This window comes from Gopherus evgoodei, chromosome 1, assembly GCF_007399415.2.
Source record: "Gopherus evgoodei ecotype Sinaloan lineage chromosome 1, rGopEvg1_v1.p, whole genome shotgun sequence".
NCBI lineage: Eukaryota > Metazoa > Chordata > Testudines > Testudinidae > Gopherus > Gopherus evgoodei.
In genome coordinates this window covers 160762718-160787508 of record NC_044322.1, presented here as the reverse complement: position 1 = coordinate 160787508, position 24791 = coordinate 160762718, and the positions used below count along the sequence as shown (strand labels likewise).

The 24791-nt window shown below is 43.4% G+C and overlaps 1 protein-coding gene across 1 annotated transcript in view; it reads left to right on the top strand.

The window, feature by feature from the left end:
- LOC115658455 (interferon-induced GTP-binding protein Mx2-like) overlaps window positions 1-24791 on the top strand; it is a 33162-nt gene that overhangs the window by 5769 nt on the left and 2602 nt on the right. Inside the window, exons 4-13 of the mRNA XM_030577407.1 lie at window positions 2234-2371; window positions 3509-3663; window positions 5307-5445; window positions 5934-6132; window positions 7168-7246; window positions 8817-8939; window positions 16833-16974; window positions 18926-19084; window positions 19482-19558; window positions 23527-23778. Coding sequence (XP_030433267.1) covers window positions 2234-2371; window positions 3509-3663; window positions 5307-5445; window positions 5934-6132; window positions 7168-7246; window positions 8817-8939; window positions 16833-16974; window positions 18926-19084; window positions 19482-19558; window positions 23527-23778 — 1463 coding nt within the window. The remainder of the gene's footprint in view (window positions 1-2233; window positions 2372-3508; window positions 3664-5306; window positions 5446-5933; window positions 6133-7167; window positions 7247-8816; window positions 8940-16832; window positions 16975-18925; window positions 19085-19481; window positions 19559-23526; window positions 23779-24791) is intronic.

Sequence of the window (24791 nt, the reverse complement as noted above, 5' to 3'; positions counted from 1 at the left end):
TTCGGGGTGTGCGGTTGGCCAGAGTGGAAGTCTCCTCCTTTTTTATATCTGTCAAGTTTGGCTGCTATTTCCGAAGGGAAAGTGCCATGGAGATTAATAGAGTTGAAACCAATAGGGGTCTATGAAAATCAAGACTGAATGTTTTTCTAAAAGATATTCACTAGCATGACACGAAGATATTGGCCTGATGCAGGAATCACTGAGTGCAATTCTATGGCCTGTGTTATGTAGACTAATGGTCATAACGGTCCTTTCTGGCCTTAAAATCTATTAAAATTAAACAAGGTTTGTTAGAGGGCTTTCCCTTCACCTTCTCCCCTGGTTCTTGTCATGCAGACAGGAAACAGAAGACCAGAAGTCCAAAGTGCAGGCAATGTGATGTTTATTGGGTTAGTTTCCAGCAAGCATGTATATCATAACTCTGATGCCGCAAAGCATGTTTCACAGTGTCTCGTCCCTCACTCCTCCACAGGCATAATTATACCTGAAATGCACGCCCACTGCTTACAGTTTATGGTCATGTTCTGTTTGGGGGGTGGGGGTCATGGGTCTGGAGTCTTCGGGTATGTCTACATCTAAAATTTTGCAGCGCTGGTTGTTACAGCTGTATTAGTACAGCTGTATAGGGCTAGCGCTGCAGAGTGGCCACACTTACAGCAACCAGCGCTGCAAGTGGTGTTAGATGTGGCCATACTGCAGCGCTGTTGGGCGGCTTCAAGGGGGGTTCGGGGAACGTGAGAGCAAACCGGGGAAGGAGACCAGCTTCGCCGCAGTTTGCTCTCGCGTTCCCCGAACCCCCCTGCAAACCGCAGGGAAGGAGACCTGCTTGCACGGAGGTTCGGGGAACGCGAGAGCAAACCGGGGAAGGAGACCAGCTTTGCCGCGGTTTGCTCTCGCGTTCCCCGAACCACTCTGCAAACCGCAGGGAAGGAGACCTGCTTGCTCAGGGTTCGGGGAACGCGAGAGCAAACCGGGGAAGGAGACCAGCTTGATTACCAGAGGCTTCCTCAGGTATGCTGGGATACCTGCTTATTCCACGGAGGTAAGAAAAGCGCTGGTAAGTGTCTACACTTGATTACCAGCGCTGGATCACCAGCGCTGGATCCTCTACACCCAAGACAAAACGGGAGTACAGCCAGCGCTGCAAACAGGGAGTTGCAGCGCTGGTGATGCCCTGCAGATGTGTACACCTCCTAAGTTGCAGCGCTGTAACCCCCTCACCAGCGCTGCAACTTTGTGATGTAGACAAGCCCTTCATCTGACCTCTTTTGTACCCCAACGGAGGGGTAAGGAATGAGAATGTGCTACGGTCAAGGGCAGGCATTTCTCTGGCCTTTTAGTGTTTTATCTTCCCCCCAACCCACCCTTGCGCCTCCCAACTTATTGCTTGACCTTGCCTTGAGATAAGAGTTGCATGTTTGTATATTATACTCCCACCATCCCAGTAACACTTTAACTGCTCTTATCTGTTCCCATTATACTAACAAACCCATCTAGCTAGGCAGAAGCAACGTATACAGTGTCTTTGTCCTTTGTTTACACATATTAATAAGGATCCTTTTGTTCATATATATTAGTAAGAATGTATGTGTATCAAAAAATTAAACAGCAAGCAAAACCCAAAATACTATCTCAGGTGAAAATACAGGCCTGAATCCTACATTGTCACTAGCACTCCTAACAGGGTTCTATAGAAATTACTCTTAAAAATCTATGGAAATTAATACATCTACAGAATATTTAAACAAGTCTATGCAATACAAAATGATCTCCCTACTATAGAACCGGATCGGGATACAATTCTATAGTAGAGATATGATACTGAACAGCTATTTTAAAAGTATAAAACATCTAGCATACATACGCACACCTTTAAAGTTTCCTCTCTCTTCAGATATATATTACTGGTTTCCGTTACCCACTTTAAGTATATGAAATAGCTTTCAAACAAATGTGAAATCTTTCAAAACAGAAAGAACTTTTAAAATATGGTCACTGCGCAGTGCTGCATACAAATGGGATGATAGTTTTCCTCTCTGCCCTACCAATGCCCAGCATGCTTTTCCAACTCTCAGATATTCCATAGTGTGTGAGCTGTGTGAACATACTGAAACGCTTTGGGCATTCTTCTGCATACTGTGGGAAAAGCTACATTCTCTGGGGTGCTCTGTACCCATTCAAAGTAACAAGGATGATAGTTAACAGAATTAACTCTCTTTATGGACAACTGCAGGTATTACCACCAGATGTCCCTTAGTGCTTAGACTGAAAAAACTGGCTCCTCAGCAGGAATGGAAAGGGAAAATTAGTTACCTGGATATAGATGAAGAACTCCACAATCCCTCAGTGGTGGATAAGGAAATAAGAAAAGGTAAGTGCTATTTATTGCATTCTGATTTAATTCATCAGAGCCTTCTTTTCATCCTTTATTCCCTTCTGTTAGGCAGCATAACATTTCCCAAATTAAAACCTTGATCACGACTGCTGAGAGTGCAAAGAACACAGGGAGCCACATTCACAGCTGGACTAAAGCGGCACAACTCAGCTGATCTTAGTGGCATTGCAGCATTTTACATGCTGGGAGAAAACACCTCTCTTACCCCAAGGGCTATCAGCTTATGCCCTGAAGTTTAAGGTTTGATTGTCCTTGGCTTAGCTTGTGTAGTTACCTACATTGTTATTGGTCATAACATTTTGTTTTTACATATATATTTATTCTCTGAGGTTTTCAAGAAATAATTTAAAAAAAACTGGTATGGTAGCAAGGTAAGTGACATAAAAGTCAAATAAGCTAATTATGCGACTGAAGTTTTCTCATGAGAAATTATTTATTTTGATATCAAGAAATAGCAGAAATACACAGCTATAAAAATGATGTTATTTTGAATCAACAAATCAGTTGTATGTACTTCCACACTTCTGTGAGGTGGTGTTTGATGGTTAAAACAGAGGACTGGCGCTCTATATCCTTCTATTCTGTTCATGACTCTGCCACTGATTTGCTATATGATCTTGGACAAGTCACTTAATCTCTGTACCTCACTGCATCTGTTTATAGAATGTGTATAATAACCCTTTGCTACCTTGCAAGGTTGTCAAGGATTAACTAATGCGTGTCCAGCATTTTGGAGATGAGGAACCAATTATATAAATGTTAAGTATTTTATTGTATCACTATATAATTTTTTTATAAAAACAGCTCCATGTATTTGATTTTTGTACATTGAGATTTCTGAAAGTTTAATTCGTAGACAGTGTATTCTTCAATTTTTATTAAGGCTCAAATCCTGAAAAGGAGTCCAATCATACCCCATTGATTTCCATGGGATTTTGTGTGGGCAGGATTGGATCCCAAAATGCCTTTCTTTTAAAAAAAATAAATAAAATAATTAAAAAAAAATCCCAAGGGGCAACAGGAGCTTTCCAGTTCTGATATGTTCTAATCTGAAATTCCCACGAGGAGTTTCTAAAATTTTCTTTTCTGGTCTTTCCCTTTTCTCCTTTGTAGCCCAGAATGCAATAGCTGGTGAAGGAGTGGGCATTAGCCAAGAAATAATTTCCCTCGAAATTAGCTCTCCAAATGTTCCAGATCTGACACTGATTGATCTTCCAGGGATTGCTAGGGTGGCTGTAGGGAATCAGCCACAAGACATTGGAGAACAGGTAATGCACATACATGTTCTGAGCTAGGAAACAGTTAAGTTACATTAGTAGAAATCAAATGCACAAATTATCTTAAACAAAAGGTTTTGCTGGAGGATATAGACCAGTGGCGGGCAACCTGCATCCTATGGACCACAGACGGCCCGTCAGGGTCTTCGGGGCACTTCGGCGGCAGGTCCCAGAGCGGAAGGACCCCCCAGCCGCCGAATTACAGCCAAAGCAGGGGCCCCTCACTGCCGAAGACCCCAGGCCCCCTGAATCCTCTGGGCAGCCCTGCTTTCCACAGCTCCCATTGTTTGGGAACAGTGAACTGTGGCCCCTGGAAGCTGTGGACAGTCAATGTACACAAACTGTCTCGCGGCCCACCGCTGATCTAGACAATAGTATTCTGTACAGTTAACTTGCCTCACAACCAGCATTAAAGATGTTGTAGACAACACACAGGACAGTTATTGGTGGAGGAAGTGCTGAAAATAAGAGTGATGGTCACTTAGAATGAAACACATGCTGGTCAGCCCTACAGACAAAATTTAGCAAAAGGAAGGCTCATAATTAAAGAAATCTCTGTCTAGTGTATTCTTCTACAACGGAGGACCATGGCGTATAGTAAGGAAAAGACAAACTGGCTCCATTAATTTTACTATCTCTCAGTGCAGTAAGACTTTATTTTGTGATGAAATTACTATAGTAATTTGTACAACTCTACTCATTTTATCCACAATAAAATGATTGGTGTGACACCAGCTGCACATGTCAATTGTCCTGAACGGCCCACATTCTCCAGTTGCAAAATAAGTGAGATGAAGCATCTTACTTTTTGAATGTGACAGAAAATGGTGTTGAAGGGAAATATAGAAGACAAGGGAAGATTTTTGGAAACTCAGGATAAGTCTATACTACCCGTGGGATCGGCAGGTAGTGTTCGATGTATCAGGGACTGATTTATCGCATCTCCTCTGGATGTGATATATTGATCCCCGAATCGACGCCCATACTCCACTTCGGCAGCAGGAGTAAGTGGATAATAGTTACATGAATTCAATATAAGTAGAGCTTTGTGAACATTTGGCAAAACAACACAAAACCGTGAGAAACTCTGATCGTTGGGATTCAAACATGGGGGGAAAAACAGCCAAATTTCATGTCAGTTTTATTTACTTTTTACCAATTTTTCACTGAAAGGCAAACACAAGACATTTTGTTTTCTTTTGATAGCTACATTTTTGAGATGCATGTATTTAGCTCTACATTTTATCTGATCTTGACGTGTCAATATAATCAACTTGATTTTTTTTTCTTAGCTGTGCATTTAGACAATAGAATTTGGTTGTCTCTAATGCAGGTAAAATATCATTAACATATTCATCATCAAATAGATTGTGTACCTGGTCTAGTAAATTTTTTGATAATTTCCCAAGGCCGATATAATAGCAGTCTGTTCTGGACCATGTTACACATTTGGATTACCTTTAGATAATCAGGCTGAATTCAGCCACTGAAATTTACACCTTAGCTTCTATTGTATGATTGTATCCATCATGTGTATGACATTCCACCTCGTCAGATGATGAGGAGCCTGACATCCAATGGCATTTGTCACATCAAACTTTACTGTATTTCTTTCTTACCATATTTTATTACAGATCAAAAAACTAATTAAAAAATTTATTGCTAAGCAAGAGACTATAAATTTGGTAGTGGTGCCAAGTAATGTGGATATCGCAACAACAGAGGCACTGAAAATGGCTCAAGAGGTAGACCCTGATGGGGAGAGAACTCTAGGTGAGACATACTTTAAAAAAAAATGCAAATGTGGGGAAAGTAGATTATTTTTCATGGCATTTTAATATTCTCCCCACCCTGCCCCAACCCTGGACAGAATTACCCGCTATGAGGAAAAGACAACCAGTATGAAATAACATGAATTTTGCACACTGATAAAAGGGAACCAATATCTAAAGGGATAGCTTAATTTGGGGCCCTACTGCCATTGATACTATGCCTATAAATATCTTGAAAACTGAAAAGATTAAAAGTTAATATTGTAAAAGCTCTGCTATTAATTTGATATTCCTGAGGTGTTCCTGAAAAAGGTGGGTGGGGGACAGAGAGGTTGAGGGGAGGGAAGGGAACTTACAGCACCGCTGGAGAAATCTCTTTAGCGTATGCTGTCGGAAACAATGCTGCATTGGGTAACTAGATACTCACAATAGATATTTCCCATATTCATTTCTGTGCTTGTATAATCTTTTCATCATATTACTTCCCAGGGATCCTAACAAAACCAGATTTGGTGGACAGAGGAACTGAGTCGTCAGTTGTTGATATCGTACAAAACCTTGTCATCCACCTAAAGAAGGGTTATATGATTGTTAAATGTCGTGGGCAGCAAGATATTTGTGACAAACTCACCCTGGCCTCTGCAATCCAGAAGGAGAGAGTTTTCTTTGAGCAGCATGAACATTTTAGGTAGTTTTCAAACACTTAAAGGGCCTGATCCAAAGTCCATTGAGATCAATGGAAAGATTCCTGCTGACTCCCATCGGATTTGGATTAGGCCCACAATGAGAATTATCCTCAAACTTAGCTTGAGGTGGGGCTTTTGTTTGTTTGCATTGTCTGTGTGGTAGCATTTTCCAAAATGTAAGGAAGAATTTACATATCAAATTACTTCTCAACTTAAACTCAACTTCTTTTCAGATTCAAGTTTGATTTAAGCCCTGATTCAGAAAACCATTTAAAAACATGGTGACCATTAAACTCTGAAGTAGTCCCAAAGGAGTCAAGTTAAGCATAGGCTTTAAAGTGCTTTGTTGGCTCAGGTATTAATGCATATCGTTCTATCCACTGGAAAGAATGGGGAAACTCGCAGGAAAGATATGGTCTGTGTCAGGGGAACGCTGTCCTCCTCCACAAACTATTGCTCTTCAGCGTTTAAGGCATAAAGAGAATTTTTTAAACCGGAAGTGGTTCTGAATGAGTATCCCTACCATATATAGCAGTACATACATTCTTATAATACAGCAATAAAGGAGGATATTTTTATCTCATGATTTTTTTCTGAAGTTACAGTTCTGAACCTTTTTCTGTTCTCAGTCTGTTCAGCAAACTGCTCATCATTTCAGATCTAATCTTGCACAAAAGCAGATTTGGCAGGATGTAGTGAGGCTATGGCTGCACCTTAAGTAGCATTCCCCTGCTTGATCAGAAGAAACTGTACACCTCTACCCCGATATAACGCTGTCCTCTGGAGCCAACAAATCTTACCGTGTTGTAGGTGAAATCGCATTATATGGAACTTGCTTTGATCCGCCGGAGTACGCAGCTGCGCCCCCTCAGAGCACTGCTTTACCATGTTATAGCCGAATTCCTGTTATACTGGGTTACGTTATATTGGTATAGAGGTGTATTTACCTGCTTTGTGTGGCAGAACTAGGGAAGACACTACTCTCTTGTTTGGCAAATGCGAGTTGTCTCTCTTCATATTCCTTATTCTGTTTTCAGAGTTCTTCTGGATGAAAACAAAGCTACTATCCCCATTTTGGCAGAGAAACTTACAGCTGAGCTTGTGGAACACATTAATGTAAGCTAACAAAGAAACACTTTACATGAGAAACCATTTTTTTTAAAAACAGGACCCGATCCTGCAGTTTTGGAGGACTGGGTCTGTAGAAATTATTTCTATGAATAGCCTTTAATTACCCTGCCTGATGGTAATCTGGAAGTACAAGGTCGACCATAATGAGCCTTGGCTTGGCAGTCAGGTGTCAAGCTGGACAGATAATGGATTTTTCAGTTCAGATGCCAGCCAGGGGAATTACTTGGTTTGGTTCCAATAATGTTTGGAATTTGTCAGTAAATTGGAAAAGTCCAGCTCTTCCCCAGCTGAAACTATTGGGTGGACTGAAACTTCATTTTTCAGGTGAATAAACTATTCATTGAAAAATTTTACCCAGCAATAGTCAGCTGACCAGTATGTTCTCAGCTTTGCTGCTGACCTACAGTTTAACCATGGGCAAATCACGTAATCTCTCTGTGACTCAGTGTTCCTGTCTTTAAAATAACAAGGAGTCCAGTGACACCTTAAAGACTAACATTTATTTGGGCATAAGCTTTCGTGGGTAAAAAAACAGACAGTCCCTACGTAAAAGAATATATGGACACAAATTGGACATCAGGAATGGTAACATACAAAAGCCAGTAGGAGAACACTTCAGCCTCCCTGAAGACTCTATAACAGATTTAAAAGTAACTATTCTTGAACAAAAAAACTTCAGAAACAGACTTCAAAGAGAAACAGCAGAACTAAAATTCATTTGCAAATTTAACACCATTAATTTGGGCTTGAATAGGCACTGGGAATGGCTGGCTCATTACAGAAGCAGCTTTGCCTCTCCTAGAATTGACATTTCCTCATCTATTATTGGGAGTGGACTACAACCACTCTGATCGAATTGGCCCTGTCAACACTGGTTCTCCACTTGTGAGGTAATTCCCTTCTCTTCACGTGTCATTATATAATGCCTGCATCTGTAACTTTCACTCCATGCATCTGAAGAAGTGAGGTTTTTTACCCATGAAAGCTTATGCCCAAATAAATCTGTTAGTCTTTAAGGTGCCACCAGACTCCTTGTTGTTTCTGTGGATACAGACTAATACGGCAACCCCCTGATACTTGTTTTTAAAATAGGGATTCTGATACTTGCTTTCCTTTGTACAGCGCTTGGAGATCTATGGATGAATAGTGCTAACTAGAGGGAACTATAGTCATAATTGTCAACTTTTGGAAGCCTGAATAATTTATATACAGTAAATATGGAATATTTTAGATACTATGTGTGCTTTTATAAACAACGTTAATAATAATGAAAAGGTTGCTGAGATGCACTGGTTCTCTAAATAGGATGCTGTACTAGACCAGCAAAGCAACACTGCTTTTTTATGTAAGAAAATCACTGAAGAATACCATACTTTAAACCTTCCCCATTCTTTTCTCAGTACAGGCAGGGTTGGTTTAGACTACAGAGCATACCTGGACTTTTAAGGGCAGTGCAAGATTCAGAGATCTCTGTGTCACACTCTGAAATGGTCTATTTCTTTCAAATAATAGAATTGTCCAAACTGTACAAGTATTGTTGTTTTTTCTCCCCTAGAAATCTTTGCCTGCTTTAGAAGAGCAAATAAACATTCAACTCCAAAAAACAACTGAAGAGTTACTCAAATATGGCAAAGGCACACCAAAAGCAGAAGACGAGAAGTTGTTTTTCCTAATAGATGTAAGTACAAATATGTATTTGGTTCTGTGGCATAGCAAAGAGAGCTGAACAATTACTAAACTTTCCTGATTTTGATAAGATCAGGAATTTCAAAGGAAACAAATTCATTTCTGCCATCAACAGTTTGTAGGGCTTTCATTGCTTAGAACACACTCAAACCTAAGTGCATCCTTGAATTTAAACCATAGATGTGCTTGGCTCATGGTGTCCAGTGTTATGAAGCTCTTCCACCTATCTCTTTATTATAACCCTATGCAGAGGTTATGGGTCTATTACTGGTGTGGGTGGGTGAGATTTGGTGGCCTGCAGTCTCTAGGAAGTCAGATTAGATGATCACGACGATCTTTTCTGGCCTTAAAGTTTATGATACCTACTGTGGTGAATGGCTGTTCACACAGTTCTTGGGTAGGCTGCTCCCACAGAGACTTTCTTCCACTCCCCCAAGTGCACCCCCATCAGGACACAGGCTCGTGCCTCCACTTCTCTTTGGGGTGGGATGCTGTGATCCAATCACTCTCTGACTGGGTCTCCAGGTTACACCTCCCTGGCTGCAATCATACTATTTAGCAGGTCCAACTGATCTTGGGCCCTGCCAAAGTTCTCCTCTGGGATTACGTGTTACTATATGTTTGCAGGGAGACAGCAGAGACCACCCATAAGTGAGATAGTGGGAAGGGGCACAATTTAAAGGTTCGGCCACCCCCGGAACAGCTCAAGTCATGCTCCCCCTCCATCCCCCCGAGGAAGGCTCCCCTACTTACCCTCAGTCTCTCCTCCCTACCCCATCCCAGAAAGCAGTGGTCCCCTCCCTGTAGTTCTCAGCTGTTGCTGCTGCCTTTCCCTGTGGGGTGCAGCTCAGGCTCCAGCAGCACCATGTGACCAAGCAGGGCTGGCAAACCCTGGCAGAAATCTGGAGGGCCACATGGCCCCACATGCCTCTCCTCTTTCTCACACACTCACACCACCACCACCACCATCATGCATTGCCTCTGGAAGAGACAAACACTTCAAAACAAAGCGGGATGTATTTTAGCCAAAAGGTTCACAGGACTTAGAGATGTGGACAGGGCCTGCTCTGGCTTTTTTGCCGCCTCAAGCAAAAAAACCCCCCAAACCTGCAGCACAGCTGAAGCGGCAAAGCAGAGGGGAAAAAAAAAGAAAGCACAGCGCAGCTGGAGCGGCAAAGCGGGGCGGAGGACAAAACAAAAAAAGGCACCGCTGGAGCGGCAAAACGGGGTGGGGGGGGGAACCTGTGGCACTGCTGAAGCGGCAAAGCAGGGGGGGATAAAACAAAAAATGGAGAGGCAAAGCGGGGCGGGGGTGAAATGGTGCGGCTGGCAAAGCAGGTAAAAAAAAAATAAAAACCCTACAGGGCGGCTGGAGCCCAGGGTCCAGGGGGACTCCCTGTGCTGCAGAGTGCGTGCCCGGTCTAATGGGGCGGAAGGGGAGGCAGCAGGGGGAGAGAGAGAAGGGGGGCGGCCAGGGCTTCAGCAAGGCACTCTCCACGCAGCCCCTCCCGCTGTGCCACCTGCTGGGAGGGCTCTGCCCCGCTCCGGTCGTCTGGGAGGGAAGAATGCGGGCTGCCCTGCCGAGTTTGCTGCAGGGTGCTCCCCTCCTCTGCGCCCTGCAGGGCGGCCGGATCGGAGAACCAACAAAAAAACCCTGCTGTGCCACCCTAGGATTGGCTGGAATGACGCCCTGTAGAATCTGCCGCCCCAAGCATGAGCTTGCTCGGCTGGTGCCTGGAGCCGTCCCTGGAAGTGGATATAAACTAACAGAGATTTACATGCATATTCCCTTACCCAAGCTTAACCTCTCTGTCCACAGCTCAGGCAGATGTAACTTTTTCCCCATCTCTGAGCTGGGAGAACCAGTCTACACTGCTTGCAACAAGCTTCCTCTGCCTCTGAATGAAACCTCTCAGCCTGCCAGCTGTTTTACAGACACTCTCAGGGCCACCCCTCCCCTGTCTCTTGAAGTTCCCTCTCTTGGATATAGTCTGCGAGGTTGCAGCTTTGGCAAAACAAAACTGCTTAACAGAATCTTTGAGTGGGCTCAAGTTCACTTCGTTGCCATTCTCCAGTGCCTAAAAAAATCCAACTCCCATAGAAAAGTAGTTGGAGACCCAGAATTCAGTCTCTAAGGATTTTCAGCAAGGATTGCATAGGGTCAACCTCCACATGTTCAAGTCCCAAAGAAATTAATTTAAGTAACAACTTTATAAAAATCTTATGATAAAGAAACAAATAACAGTAATTTAATTTTAGAGCCTAACATGGCTATTTTATAATCCACAGGCATTAGCTTCACAGTTGTACATTAAAACAAATTAAAATCTAAACAGTTCAGTCCCCACAGAAACAGTGAGAAGAAACTGAGAGTTCCCAAAAGCTTAGGTTGAGTTCATCCGAATCTCAGAGTCTTTGATCAACAAATCTATTCAGTTTGCTGAGTCAAAAACATCATCTTCCCTCCACTTGCTTGTTGGAATCCATGTAGACTCTTCCTCTGCTGAAATCAATGTTAGCCAGTCAGCTAACTGATTAACCAACCACTCAGTCAAGCATAGGCACTGACTTCCTCTCTAGGGCAGGGGTGAGGGTGCTCAACCCCACCCCCTCTGCCCTAGGTCCAGCCAGGGCCGTCCTTAGGCATAGGCAACATAGGCAGCTGCGTAGGGCACCTGAAAATTTGGGGCACCACTGGGTCTTAGTGTCCACCCTCTTGTTTTCCTATCCCTGTTCTGACCCTTCCTGCAGGCTCCCACAGATGGCTGCTCTAGCCTGGTGAGTCTTCCTTGGGAGGGAATCTAGTAGTTAAAAGTGAAAAAACCTCCAGCCTGCCAGACCTATTAGCACAACATTGAAACTGTTAAAAAGACATTCAAGGGGTAATAAAGCCATTTAACAGGCATTTGCCAACCCCAAGGTATATACTGACAGGTTTCAGAGTGGTAGTCCTGTTAGTCTGTATCAGCAAAAACAAGGACGAGTCCTTGTGTCACCTCAAAGACTAAGGCCACGTCTACACTACAGCATAAAATCAAAATTATTAAAACCGGTTTTATAAAAATGGTTTTATAAAATCAATTTTACGTGTCCACAGTAGGGCACATTAATTTGGTGGTGTGCGTCCATGGTCCTAGGCTACCATCGATTTCCGGAGCGGTGCACTCTGGGTAGCTCAGTAAAAGAATGAGACCAATAACTTCGATTTCCGTCCACACTAACCCTTAATCGATATAGTAATATCGATTTTAGGGTTACTCCTCTCGTTGGGGAGGAGTACAGAAATTGATTTTAAGAGCCCTTAAAATCGATTTAAAGTGCCTTGTAGTGTGGACGGGTACAGCGTTAAATCGATTTAACGGTTTAAATCGATTTAACGCTGTAGTGTGGACCAGGCCTAACAAATTATTTGGGCATAAGCTTTTGTGGACTAGAACCCATTTCATCAGATGTCCACGAAAGCTTATGCTCAAATAAATTTTTATACTGTCAGTTTCTGACTTTACTGACAAAAACAGTTGTGCATTAATGTAATATTTACACAGAACATGTCAGTCTACAGGACCTTAGTTTAAAATTTGCTTTAAAAATATTTCATTAGTGAGCTGGTGAAGATTATAAAATCACATTTCTAAAAAATGCTTGCATAGAGTTTTAGATGCACAATCATCTTTAGCCTTAAATGTGTGGATCTTCAGACATACAGTTTTTTAAATAAATTCTTCAAAAGACCTCCCTTATCTAAAATACACATTTTAATTACTATAGTTAAAAAAAAAGTGCTTCCAAGTCTTCCTGTGTCCTTTCTGTCCATCCCTTCACCACCTCTCCCCCCCACTCCCCACTGAAGAGAGTCCTTAAAGGGTCAACAGTCCTTCCCTTCCAGATAGCTGGACAAAGAGTTTCCCTTTCTTTACTTCTGACTATCTGACGAACTAGTTTTAAAAGAACCCTCCAGCAAAATCAGTACCTTAGTAAGACAAAATCCTTGTTATACCTAAAATCTTTGGAAACATATTTTTTTTAAACTTGGTGAAATTTCATAACCATGTCTCTTGTTATGGAGATCACACAAAGTAAATTACTGTTCCCTTTTTCTAAAAGCAAATAACATTGTTATGAACACACTAAACCTCTCTGATTAATTTAAAAGAATGTCTTTGTTTCAGTGAGTTAAATATGTAGTAATCTGGAATGCTGGCTTAAGATTTGAGTACATTTAAAATATAAATTCAGTTTAGAAATACTGATTAAGAAAATGTAAAACAGAGAAGAGCTGCATCATGTATTCCATTATATGTAATGTTGTATTCAGCAGGACAGCTGACTCACCCTTACTATGAAGTTTTTGCAAATAAATCTCTGACAAACTTCAGGGCATATCAAAAAACCAGTGACTGACATTTTTTATTCCCAAATTTTAGTGCTTTTAATTAGGTACTTTCTTCATGTCCATTCTGCATGAGAGAGAGAGCATGGAAGTCTCTGCGGGGAACTGTGACTCTCCGCCACCATGAGGCAGGCCGGGCATCTCATTATCCTTTGCTGTCAAGTCCCTCCTCCCCCTCCCCCACCAGGCTGTGAGCTTGGGCTGCCATCCAGCATAGGGGCACCAGTTTAATAATACTGCGTAGGGCCCCATAAATCCTAAGGACGGCCCTGGGTCCAGCCCCCACTTCATCCCTTCTCCCAAACCCTCACCCCCACCCCTCCTCTTCCCTCCCTCACTCTGCCCCTGGCCCTGCCCCACTCCACCTCTCCCCCAAGGCCACACCCACCCCACCTCTTCTCACCTCCAGCTCACCTCTTTGCTGCCTCTTTCTGCCCCCTCCGCTGAGCACCCCCCCATCGCCACTCTTCCCTCTCCCTCCCAGCTCCTCCTGCACGCCATGGAACAGCTGATCTACAGTGGGTGGGAGGCACTGGGAGGGAGAGGGAGAAGTTGATCAGCAGGATTACCGGTGGCTGGAGGGGGCAGGTGGGTGCTAAGCGCCCACTAATTTTTTTCATGGGTACTCCAGCCCTAGAGCACCCACAGAGTCAGCACCTATGCAGGTAAGTATATAGATATTTTTTTAAAATGCTGTTACAAGAAAATATAAAACTGAGAATAGCAAAACACAAATGACTCTTTCCCCATTATCACACTGAAAGAAAAGTTGGTGAATTGCACTACTTGAGACAATTTAACTAAAACAGTTTGGCTAAAATCAAACAATATTCAAAATATAAAACAAAAATAGGATACATTATTTTTCCCTCCCAAGTTCCCCTGTCCATAATTAACATTGCCTGTTGGAGGGTTGACAGTATCACTGACCTGCTGCAAAATGCTTCCGAGTTAAGGAAAACAACCTGCTGTCTGCTCCTGGTCTCAGCTTCTCCCAACTCCCCAGGGCACATGGCCCTTTGTCAAGCAGCTGCCCTCAAGCAGTCTGACCCCAGCAACAGGGAACCTATTGGAGTGGACCCAAAACTACCACACCCAATTCCAGAAGCTTCTGGTTGTGGAGTGCTAAATCTGCCAAGCAACAATGACCCAAACACACAACATACCTCCCCCTATGGGTCTTTAAAAGAGATAGCTCCCTATTAGGCAAATGGGTTACCTCAGTGGTTCTCAAACTGTGGATTGGGACCCCAAAGTGGGTCATAACCATAGGCGCCAACTTTTCCCGGTGGTGGTGGGTGCTCGTGCCCCCCTGCCCCTGGCTCTGCCCCACCCCCACCTTTTCCCCTCCCCCATTCCAACCCCTTCCCCAAAGTCTCCACCCCCTACCTGCCCCTATTGGACCCCTTCCCCAGATCCCCGCCCCGGCCCTGCCTTATCCCCAAGCATGCCACATTCCCCCTCCTCCCCCCTCCCTCCCAGCGCTTGCCGCGTGAATCAGCTGTTTTGCAGTGCAAGTACTGGGAGCCAGGGGGAAAAAGCAGGCACGAGATGTGCCCAGGGGAGGAGGCAGAGCAGAAACAGAGGTGAGCTGGAACGGGGGGGCGGGAGGAGCTGCTGGTGGGTGCTAAGACCCACCAATTTTTCCCTGTGGGTGCTCCAGCCCCGGAGCACCCATGGAGTTGGCGCCTATGGTCATGACCCTATTTTAATGAGGTTGCCAGGGCTGGCATTAGACTTGCTGGGGCCTGGGGCTGAAGCCCAAGCCCCACTGCCTGGGACTAAAGCCAAAGCCCAGGGGCTTCAGTCCTGGGTGTCAGGGCTCAAGTTATAGGCCCTCTGACTGGGGCTGAAGTCCTTTGGCTTTGGCCTCCCAACTCGAGGTGGCGGAGCTTCAGTGGGCTCAGGCTTCTATATGATCCACCTGGGGTTGTATAGTAATTGTTGCTGTCAGAAAGGAGTCATGGTGCAATCGAGTTTGAGAATCCTTGGATTACATTAATTTCACTGGCGCCTAGAAGTAACATCTCCCAGTAATGGCCCCATTACTTTCTTAGCTGCTGTGAAGGTGGGTACCTGAAACTGCCCGATCAGTTAATCCTAGTTTTGTTTTCTGCCTAGGCTAGTCCCCAACTCCAGTCTGATTTAACCCTTTGAGTTCAAATAGGCAGCAATACAAAATGGAACAGGGAAACCAGGTGACATAATATTCAGAAGAAATAATACAGACCGTAAGCTCCTGAGACAGCTAAGGGCTTTGGTCACATAATATAAATTTCAGGGCAACTCAGGATAGGGGAAGCTAAGATTAGCATATTAACTCAAAGGTTTTAATCTTCATATCTACATATCTAGCTGGCACCCAATAAAAGCACATCTCCCAATAAGAAAAATGAAACTAACAAAAACAGGTTAACGTATGGCAGCTTCTACCCAGCCTTGCTATTGTCATTGGGCTCTATTGCTCACTCTGCAAAATTGTTACTGCTAATTGTTGTGATGGCTGCTCAGTGGTCTGTATGAAATGAGTTGGTGGTCTCAGCAGTTCTCAGTGGACAAGTGTCCACAGTGAGGAAAAAAAAAACCAAACAATCCATGCTGATATGCTAGCTCTCTCAGCAAAGAAAACCAAGGACTAAATGAGCATTGAGAATGAACTGCCCCTCCAGAACAGGACTGAGGCACATGGACAGAATGGAGAAGCACGTACATCTGCTGTCCTGGCTGATAACTAGACAACTTCAGACTCAAAAGCTGTCAGGAACAGTAAATTTAAATAAAAAAAAAAGTTTTTCAAAAGTAGGTGTTTAAAATTGGATACCTTAAGCCACATATAGGCACCCAAACAAACGGTCTGATTTTAAAAAATGCTGGGCACTCACCCACTGCCACGAAAATCAGGCCACTTGTATATGTGCCTGAATCTGGATTTAGGTGCCTAGTTATAGGCACCATTTCTGAAAATCTTGGCTGCTGTTAGATCAGCTTTTAGGGTAAAGAGAAAAGGACAAAGGAGGTGAATTAAGATTTAGGTTGGGATTTTCAAAAGCACCAAAATGAGTTAGCAGGGCAAATCCCATTGACTTGTAGAGCAGTTCGATGCTGGACAGAACTTTGGTTAATATGACATTATAGCGTTCTGTTGTTATATCTCAATGATTTCCATAACACACGTCCTCAGTTTACAAATATAAGATGGTGGTTGTGTTTTCTAACGGCCAGGCCTACAATCTCAACTTGGGATCTGCAAGTCAGTCTGGATACTTTTCTTTTTGAATGTCTTCCCAGTAATAGAAGCTCTGCAGGAAAAAAATAGGCCCTCAGCATTGATAACTCTGTAGCTCCACCAATCTTAATTGGCTTTGCATAAATCTAACTGATTGGAATTTAATAAAAGATTGCCTTGATCCACAAGGAAAATAGAATCAAGTTCACTCTTGCTTAGCTATGCTGCCTTTACAGAACTCAGAGTGGTTTTTTTAAATCTCATTACAGAAAATCAAACTGTTTAATCAAGACATTGTGAGTTCAGTGGCGGGAGAAGAAAAGTTGTTTGAAAATGAAATTAGACTGTTTACAAAAATCCGCACAGAGTTTCAAAAATGGGGGAAGCTACTTGATGACAGTGCATTGACTGGTAAGTACAGGGGCTTGCCTGTGAAGCTGCTATGAAATACTCCACTTCACTTCTTTTAACTGAAGTTGTAAGACAGCAAATAGATCATGTTAATGAAATTGAAAACTTGAAGTGATGAGAATTTATCTACCAAGATCCTCAACTGGTGTGAACTCACATAGCTCCATTGAAATCAATGGATTCCCTACATATCCATTGAAGTCAATGATGCAAGGACAATTTCACCAGCTGACAATATGCCCTTGGTTCTTTGAATAACTTATGTTAAAAAGATTTTTAAAAGTGTACGGTTTAAAGTCTAGCAAGTTATGAGGAATAAAATAACCACCTAAAGAACACCCATGTTTCACAGATAGCCCAGTCTGCTAATTGCTTATTGAATCCAGATCTAAAAGAAGAAGAATGTCTCACTGAAATTTAACTTTAACATCAGCTCAAAACATTTCTAAACCACTTAGAATACCCATTAATTCTGCCTTTTGGTGAATATGAAGCACGTATTTCTGTCGAGCAGCACCTCTTGCTATATGTTTTTAGCTGTCCGTGAATGTCGACATAAACATTGTTAAATGTAATTCTAAATGAATAGTTACAAAATGTATGTAGGGTACATGTCACTGAGGGGCAACTACATTTAGACGCAGGTGTTTTCTATTGTTTAATCTGTCCTATCCCTCCACATACCCAGAACCAGTTAATCTAAAGATATTAGGTGAGTGAAAAAAGTAGGAAAACAGATGGAAAGAGGAGATAGCAGGTGAACAAAAACACAAGAAAAATAGAAGAGGAGAAAGCCAGGAAAAACTTGCTTCTTTATGATGATACTTATTCCCTTCTGGAATTAGTTGAAGTGCTTATGTGTGTGAATGGGAGGTGCACCTTCATTACGTTTAAAATGGAGATGATATTTCTGCCTTCCTTTAGAAAATAATTGGAGATCTTCCCCAGAAAAGAACTTTATATGAGGCAGGTATTATTGTTTATATAAACTGAAGTAATTGCAAGGTAAGTTAATCAAACAGTTCTAGTTGCAGATCATTAGAGAGATGGAATAAATATTAAAAATAGCAGATAAATGGTAATGTCAGGACTTTTACTAAATTATGCAGGCTTTTGGGCTTTCTACTGTAAAGTACTTTGGAAGATATTTTTCTGGTTGACTGATTAATTTTACAAACCCCTCTACACCATCCTTCTAAAGTTTTGCCTCTCAAACTCCAATCTATTTGACACAAACTACACTTCAATCTTTTTTTGTAGTGTTTGACTATAAGCTCATAGGTATTTGAAATCTCTTGGAGTTTCTAAGAGGAATGGTCCTTGAGGAATGGTCCTTAAGAACTGAATGCAGCATTACCTGTGTACTTCCTGCCTCCAGTCATGCACGATTATGCTATAATTCCTATATCTACCCACAATAAGTCAAGATTGGACACCTTTAAAGCACTAGTAAATGTGGATGTTAGGTATGCATGTACCAGTCAAAGAGGAACAAATATTATTTAGGATGGCAAATTTCTCCAGTGTTAACAATGTTTTAGTGACAATGTTGTTTGAGTGTTCCAGGAAGTTTAAACTAGACTTTTTTATATGTAGCTGTCAAATTCTTTTACATCTTCCTCTAAAACATCATGTATTGGCCACTGCTGAAAGGGTATCAGACTGATAGGAATTGCTGTACTGGATCAGAATACTGGCCCATGTTCCTGTTTCCGTTAGTTTATATGGTCATCTCAATGAGTGAAACGGTTCAGTCTTAGAAGTAGTAATGGCATATTTTGACTCAATTCTACAAAAATGAACTTGCTTAAATGATGAGCTGTGTATTAGTTCTTCCAGTCAAAAGTATCTTCAGAACACAGAACTAAGCTTCCACTTTAAATCCATAATTGTCTTTATAAATTAATTAGATTTGTTATATTAAAATAGTGCTATTGTTTTAATGTTATAGATAGAAAAACTATACAACATGAAGTGTGGAGATTTGAAGAACAGTATCGTGGAAGAGAGCTCCCAGGGTTTACCAGTTACAAGACATTTGAGGCCATTGTAAGACAGAGAATCATGGCATTAGAAAAACCAGCTATTGAGATGCTGAAGAAAGTAATTGGTGAGTTTCATTTACAAAGTTTATCGCAAGCTTCAGAAATATTGGTTTGTCTAGATTTTGGTTGACATGGCAAGAGCTGTATCTTGGCTGCTTCAGGCAGGAGAAAAGAATCTGAATCAAACCAGTTTCAAGCCATGAGACTACTCTTTACTCAAATCTCTATGCCTGGTCTTCAGATTTTGACAGTACAAAATTCCTAAATGGACATTATTTCTGAAAAAGTAGAAATGGACCACGATAGGAAAATAAAAAATCATCATTGATATGACAAAGAGAGATTAAAAATTGAATAGTTGAAGCAGTGTCCTTTGGATAGATATGGAGAATGACCAGTTTTCACAAATCTTGTTCTACCACTAGCTCAGTCCTTTATTTTATGTCTCTTTTCTCCCCTCAGAAATTGTCCGAAAATCTTTCACAGAGATTGCCAAAGATCATTTTGAGGATTTTCAAAATCTTAACAGAGCTGCAAAGGTGAGACACCATATGCAGTCCAGAGAAAAGCAACAAAAATGATTAAAAGTCTGGAAGACATGACCTATGAGGGAAGATAGATAAAACTGAGTTTGTTTAGTTTGGAGAAGAGAAGACTGAGGGAGGACATCAGAAGTTTTCAAGTACATAAAAGGTTGTTACAAGGACAAAGATGAAAAATTGTTCTCCTTAGCCTCCTGGGACAGGGCAGGAAGCAATGGGCTTTAATTGCAGCAAGGGAGATTTAGTTTGAACATGAGGAAAAACTTCCTAACTATCAAGGTAGTTAAGCACTGGAAAATATTGCCAAGGGAAGCTGTGGAATCTCCATCATCTGAGGTTTTTAGAACAGGTTACATGAACATCTGTTAAGAATAGTCTAATTATTGTACAGTCCTGCCTTGAGTGCAGAGGACTGGACTAGATGACCTCTTGAGTTCCCTTCTAATCTGACACTTCTATGGTTTTATGTAACCTGATATAAGACCAGCAATACTGAATGGCATAATGTATTGTATATAGAACTACATGTTACTCCTTCACTTTTGATCAGTCACTTATTTAATTGTTGTACCTTTAAGCAACTTGTAGAGATTCCTGCACCTTTATGAATATGTTGTGCAAGAAGGTAACAGAGAAACTAAATAGATGGAAATTTTTATACACAGGAGAAATTAAGGTTTGTTACATCATCCAGTAACATTGTCATTGCTATAAACTGTACATTTCCCAGCTTCTTGAATGGATTGCATTATACTTTACACTATATATGTGCATAGCACTGCACACAACAAAGATTGAGTCCCTGTACCAAAGAGTTTATAATCTCAGATTTCATTCCTGCAGGGATTTAAGCATGTAATTACTCCCAGATTGTTAAATGGGACTACTTTAAAGTCAAGCATGTGTATAAGTCTTTGCAGTGCCTGTGTTAAGCCAAGAACAGAAAACACCACCACAGGGAATGGAAAGGCCAAAGACAATATGATGATGGGGCTGCATAGGAGATTTATAAATTTCATGTGGGGGGAACTTTTTTTTGTTTGTTTGTTTGTTTTCCTTTTTAATGTGACTATGGTCACTGAAGAACTAAGATTTGAGAAAAGGCTTTGAGAGAGAGATTGGAAGCCATAAATGGACAGTCAGGAAAGGGCTGCCACTCACAGGGAACTACCTGAAAGAAGGCCCAGAGGCATACACAAGATAGACAAGTTTATGGCCTAATTTTCAAAAGTCATTTTGAAATCTCTGGGAGATACAGGGGCTCAGCAGCTTTGAAAAATCAGGCAGCAATCAGGTAAGGAATCAGGGGTTACAGTGGATAAGAACCTGGATATGAGTCAACAGTGTGCCCTTGTTGTCAAGAAGGCTAATGGCATTTGGGGCTGTATAAGTAGAGGCATTGCCAGCAGATAGAGGGATGTGATCATTCCTCTCTATTCGACATTGGTGAGGCCTCATCTGGAGTAGTGTGTCCAGTTTTGGGTCCCACACTACAAGAAGGATGTGGGAAAATTGGAAAGAGTCCAGCAGAGGGCAACAAAAATGATTAGGGGGCTGGAGCACATAACTTATGAGGAGAGGCTGAGGGAACTGGAATTATTTAGTCTGTGGAAGAGAAAAACGAGGGGGGATTTGATAGCTGCTTTCAACTACCTGAAAGGGGGTTCCAAAAAGGATGGATCTAGACTGTTCTCAGTGGTACCTGATGACAGAACAAGGAGTAATGGTCTCAAGTTGCAGTGGGGGAGGTTTAGGTTGGATATTAGGAAAAACTTTTTCACTCAGAGAGTGGTGAAGCACTGGAATGGGTTACCTAGGGAGGTGGTGGAATCTCCTTCCTTAGAGGTTTTTAAGGTCAGGCTTGACAAAGCCCTGGTTGGGATGATTTAGTTGGGAATTGGTCCTGCTTTGAGCAGGGGGTTGGACTAGATGACCTCCTGAGGTCCCTTCCAACCCTAATCTTCTATGATTCCATTCTATGAAGTGAGCAAAGAAGAGGGCAGGGAGATTATAGGGAGACAAGAGCAGATGGGGAGGAAGGAAGGCACTACCTTGTGGAAGCTGAGAATAAGGCTGAATTTGGCTTGGGAGGCAATGTGTATCCTGTGAAAGGATTTTAAGAAGGTTTGAATGTAATTGTAGCACTGAGAAGAAGTAGATGATTTTCCCACTAAAGCTTTGGGTGGATTGAAAGGGTAAGGAATCTGGAAGGCCAGAAAGGAGGGGTTGCTATAGCTCAGGGGTCAGCAACCTATGGCACACATGCCAAAGACAGCACGTGAGCCAATTTTTAAGTCCTGGCAGGCAGCAGTGTGCTATTAAAAATCCTGCCCAGCCTGGCCCGGCTCGCTCTTCTCTGCCCTCCGCTTCCCCTGCCCCCCCGGGGGAAGGGGGCAGAAGCTTGATCCTGCCAGCTCCCCTGCCTATTCCCATAGTGTGCTGGGTTCCTGCCCCTCCTCCACCTCTTTGTCCCTCCCTCCCTGCCCGCCGATGAGCTGATGGCCCTTGCAAGGGAGGGGGTCAGGAAGGAGCAGAGTCAGTGTGCTTGCTGCTTCTTGCGGAGGCAGAGAAGAAGCGGGGGCAGGGCCTTGGGGTAAGGGGGTGGTGGAATAGGGGCATATTCCCTCCAGCCTCCTGCGCTGACCACCGTCACACACACCCAGCCCTCTGCCCTGAGCCCCCCAGAGCCCCCAGGCCCATGCCCTGAGCCCTGTACCCTCCTCATACACACCCAGCCCTCTGCTTGGTTCCTTCACTCCCACACACACAACCCCTGCCCTGACTCTGCACCCACACACATACCCAGCCCCCCCCCACCCTGACACCTGCCCCCCCTCACATGCGCACAGCCCTCTGCCCTGACTCTTGCACCACCCCACATACCCAACCCCCCCACTCCCCATGCACCCCCCACATCCCTACCCCCACCCTGAGCACCAAATGGGAGCTCCTGCATCCCATTCCACCCCCACAATCCCACCTGCACCCCTTGCACCAAATGGGATTTGCCCAGGTAAGTGCTCCACACCCAAACCTCCTGCTCCAACCATGAGCCCCCTCCCTCATTCTAGCTCCTGGCCAGACCCTTCAGCCCCAGCCCTGTGCTCAGTGCACTCCCACCCTCAGCTCAGCGCAGAGAGAGGAAGAGAATGGGCCAGAACCAGGGAGCAGGTAGGTACCCACTGTACGTGGGCAGGGCCAGGACCCCAGACTGGCAGCAGGGTGAGCGGGGCTGGCAGCTGGGATCCCAGCTGGCAGTAGCCAGCAGATGGAATCCCTGAGTGGCAGTGAGCTGAGTGGCTCAGCCCACTGCCGGTCTGGGGTCTTGGCCACCAGCCCCGCACAGCCCACTGCCAGCCTAGGTGAACAGAACCCCAGATCAGCAGAGGGCTGAGCGGGCCAGTGGTGTGAGATCAACATTTTAATTTAATTTTAAATGAAGTTTCTTAAACATTTTGAAAACGTTTATTTTACAATACAACAGTAGTTTAGTTATATAATATATAGACTTATAGAGAGAGACCTTTTAAAAAACATTAAAATGTATTACCGACACGTGAAACCTTAAATTAAAGTGAATAAATGAAGACTCGACACACCACTTCTGAAAGGTTGCCGACCCCTGCTATAGCTGAACTATTAGCTGCACAGTGCCTGGCTGAAGGTTGGTTGGTTGGGCGTGGCCAAAGGTGTGGATTTTGTTTGTACTCAGGGAACTCAAGCAGCAGGCTTTTGGCTTTTCCTGTTCACAAGTGTAATGGGGGCACGAGGCGATGTGGCCTCTCCTGCCCCCTTGCACCTGGTGACAGGGAGCCAGAATCTGGCTCTTACAGTGTGCTCTTGGGAACCCTATGACACCATGTCACATGTTACCTGTCACATGGGGCTGGTCCTGTACTCACCTGTACCACCTGTTGCTTAGTGGATTTTGATAGTTTTCTTCCCCCCTCATTCTCCCCTCACAGGACAGAATTGAAGACATTAGCAAGAAACAATCAGAGGAAGCCAAAACAATTATCAGAATCCATTTTAAAATGGAGCAGCTTGTATACTGCCAGGACAATGTTTACAGACAAGACTTAAAAGTTATCAGGGAAGAAACACCAAAGGAAGCAGACAACAATCTGAACTTCTCTGCCTTGAGTTTCAATTTTGGAACTGTCCAGAACCACCCTGCCATTAAGGATATGACTTATCACCTGGAGGCATATTTCAGTGTAAGTTTATGGATTCCTACCACAGCAATTTTTATTCCATTCCAGATCCTGCAGCATGTACTAATCCCATTCCCTTTGCAGTCAATAGAAAGAGTCTCTCTTTTTAATTTAAGAAAACACTGGAAACATTTATAAGGCATATAATCCCTCCCTTGATGTCCATGGATAACATCTTTTTGTATTAACTGGAATTTTGAACAGCCGATGCAAAATGTCTATGGGCAAATGTAGATGTGATGTGAAAGGCATGTACAGTATCAATGTACAGAATTGTTCTGTAGGTATAGTTACAGGTTGAGTGTATAACAGAGGCTTGCTTCATCATGCTGCCATAGGCGCTGACTCTGTGGGTGCTCCAGGGCTGGAGCAACCACAGGGAAAAATTAGTGGGTGCTCTGTACCCACTGGCAGCCAAGCTCCCTTTACCCCCCCGCCTCACCACCTCCTGCTTCACACCCAGCTGCCGCCAAACAGCTGTCTGGTGGCATTAGCAAGCTCCAGGAGGGAGAGGAAGAAGTGGAAACATGGCACACTCAGGGGAAGAGGTGGTGCCAGGGCAGGGATTTTGGGAAGGAATTGGAATAGGGGCAGGGAGGGGGCGGAGTTGGGGAGGGGATTTTGGGGAAAGGGTTGAATTGGGGGCAGAGGTGGGAAGAGGTGGGGCAGGGGCAGGGCCTCATGGAAGGGATAGAGTGTGGGGGTAGGGCCAGGGGCAGAGGGGGGTTCGAGCACCCACAGGAAAGCGGGGAAGTCGGCACCTATGCATGCTGCATCTGCCTTTTGATTGCTTCTCCTGCTCTAAGGTACACCAGTTTTCGCCAACTTAATGACAAAACTTCTGCCACCTCTGAATTTTTCCCTATGTCCATCAACTGAAAAATTAAGGCTCTGATCTTTAGCCTCAGCCTGGTCTACAGCAATGCACCACCACCAAAATGCAGGTGCAATGGCACAAAATGGATGCATCTGGAGACAGAAATCAGTACATCCATAAAACTAGAGGCAGCTATTGA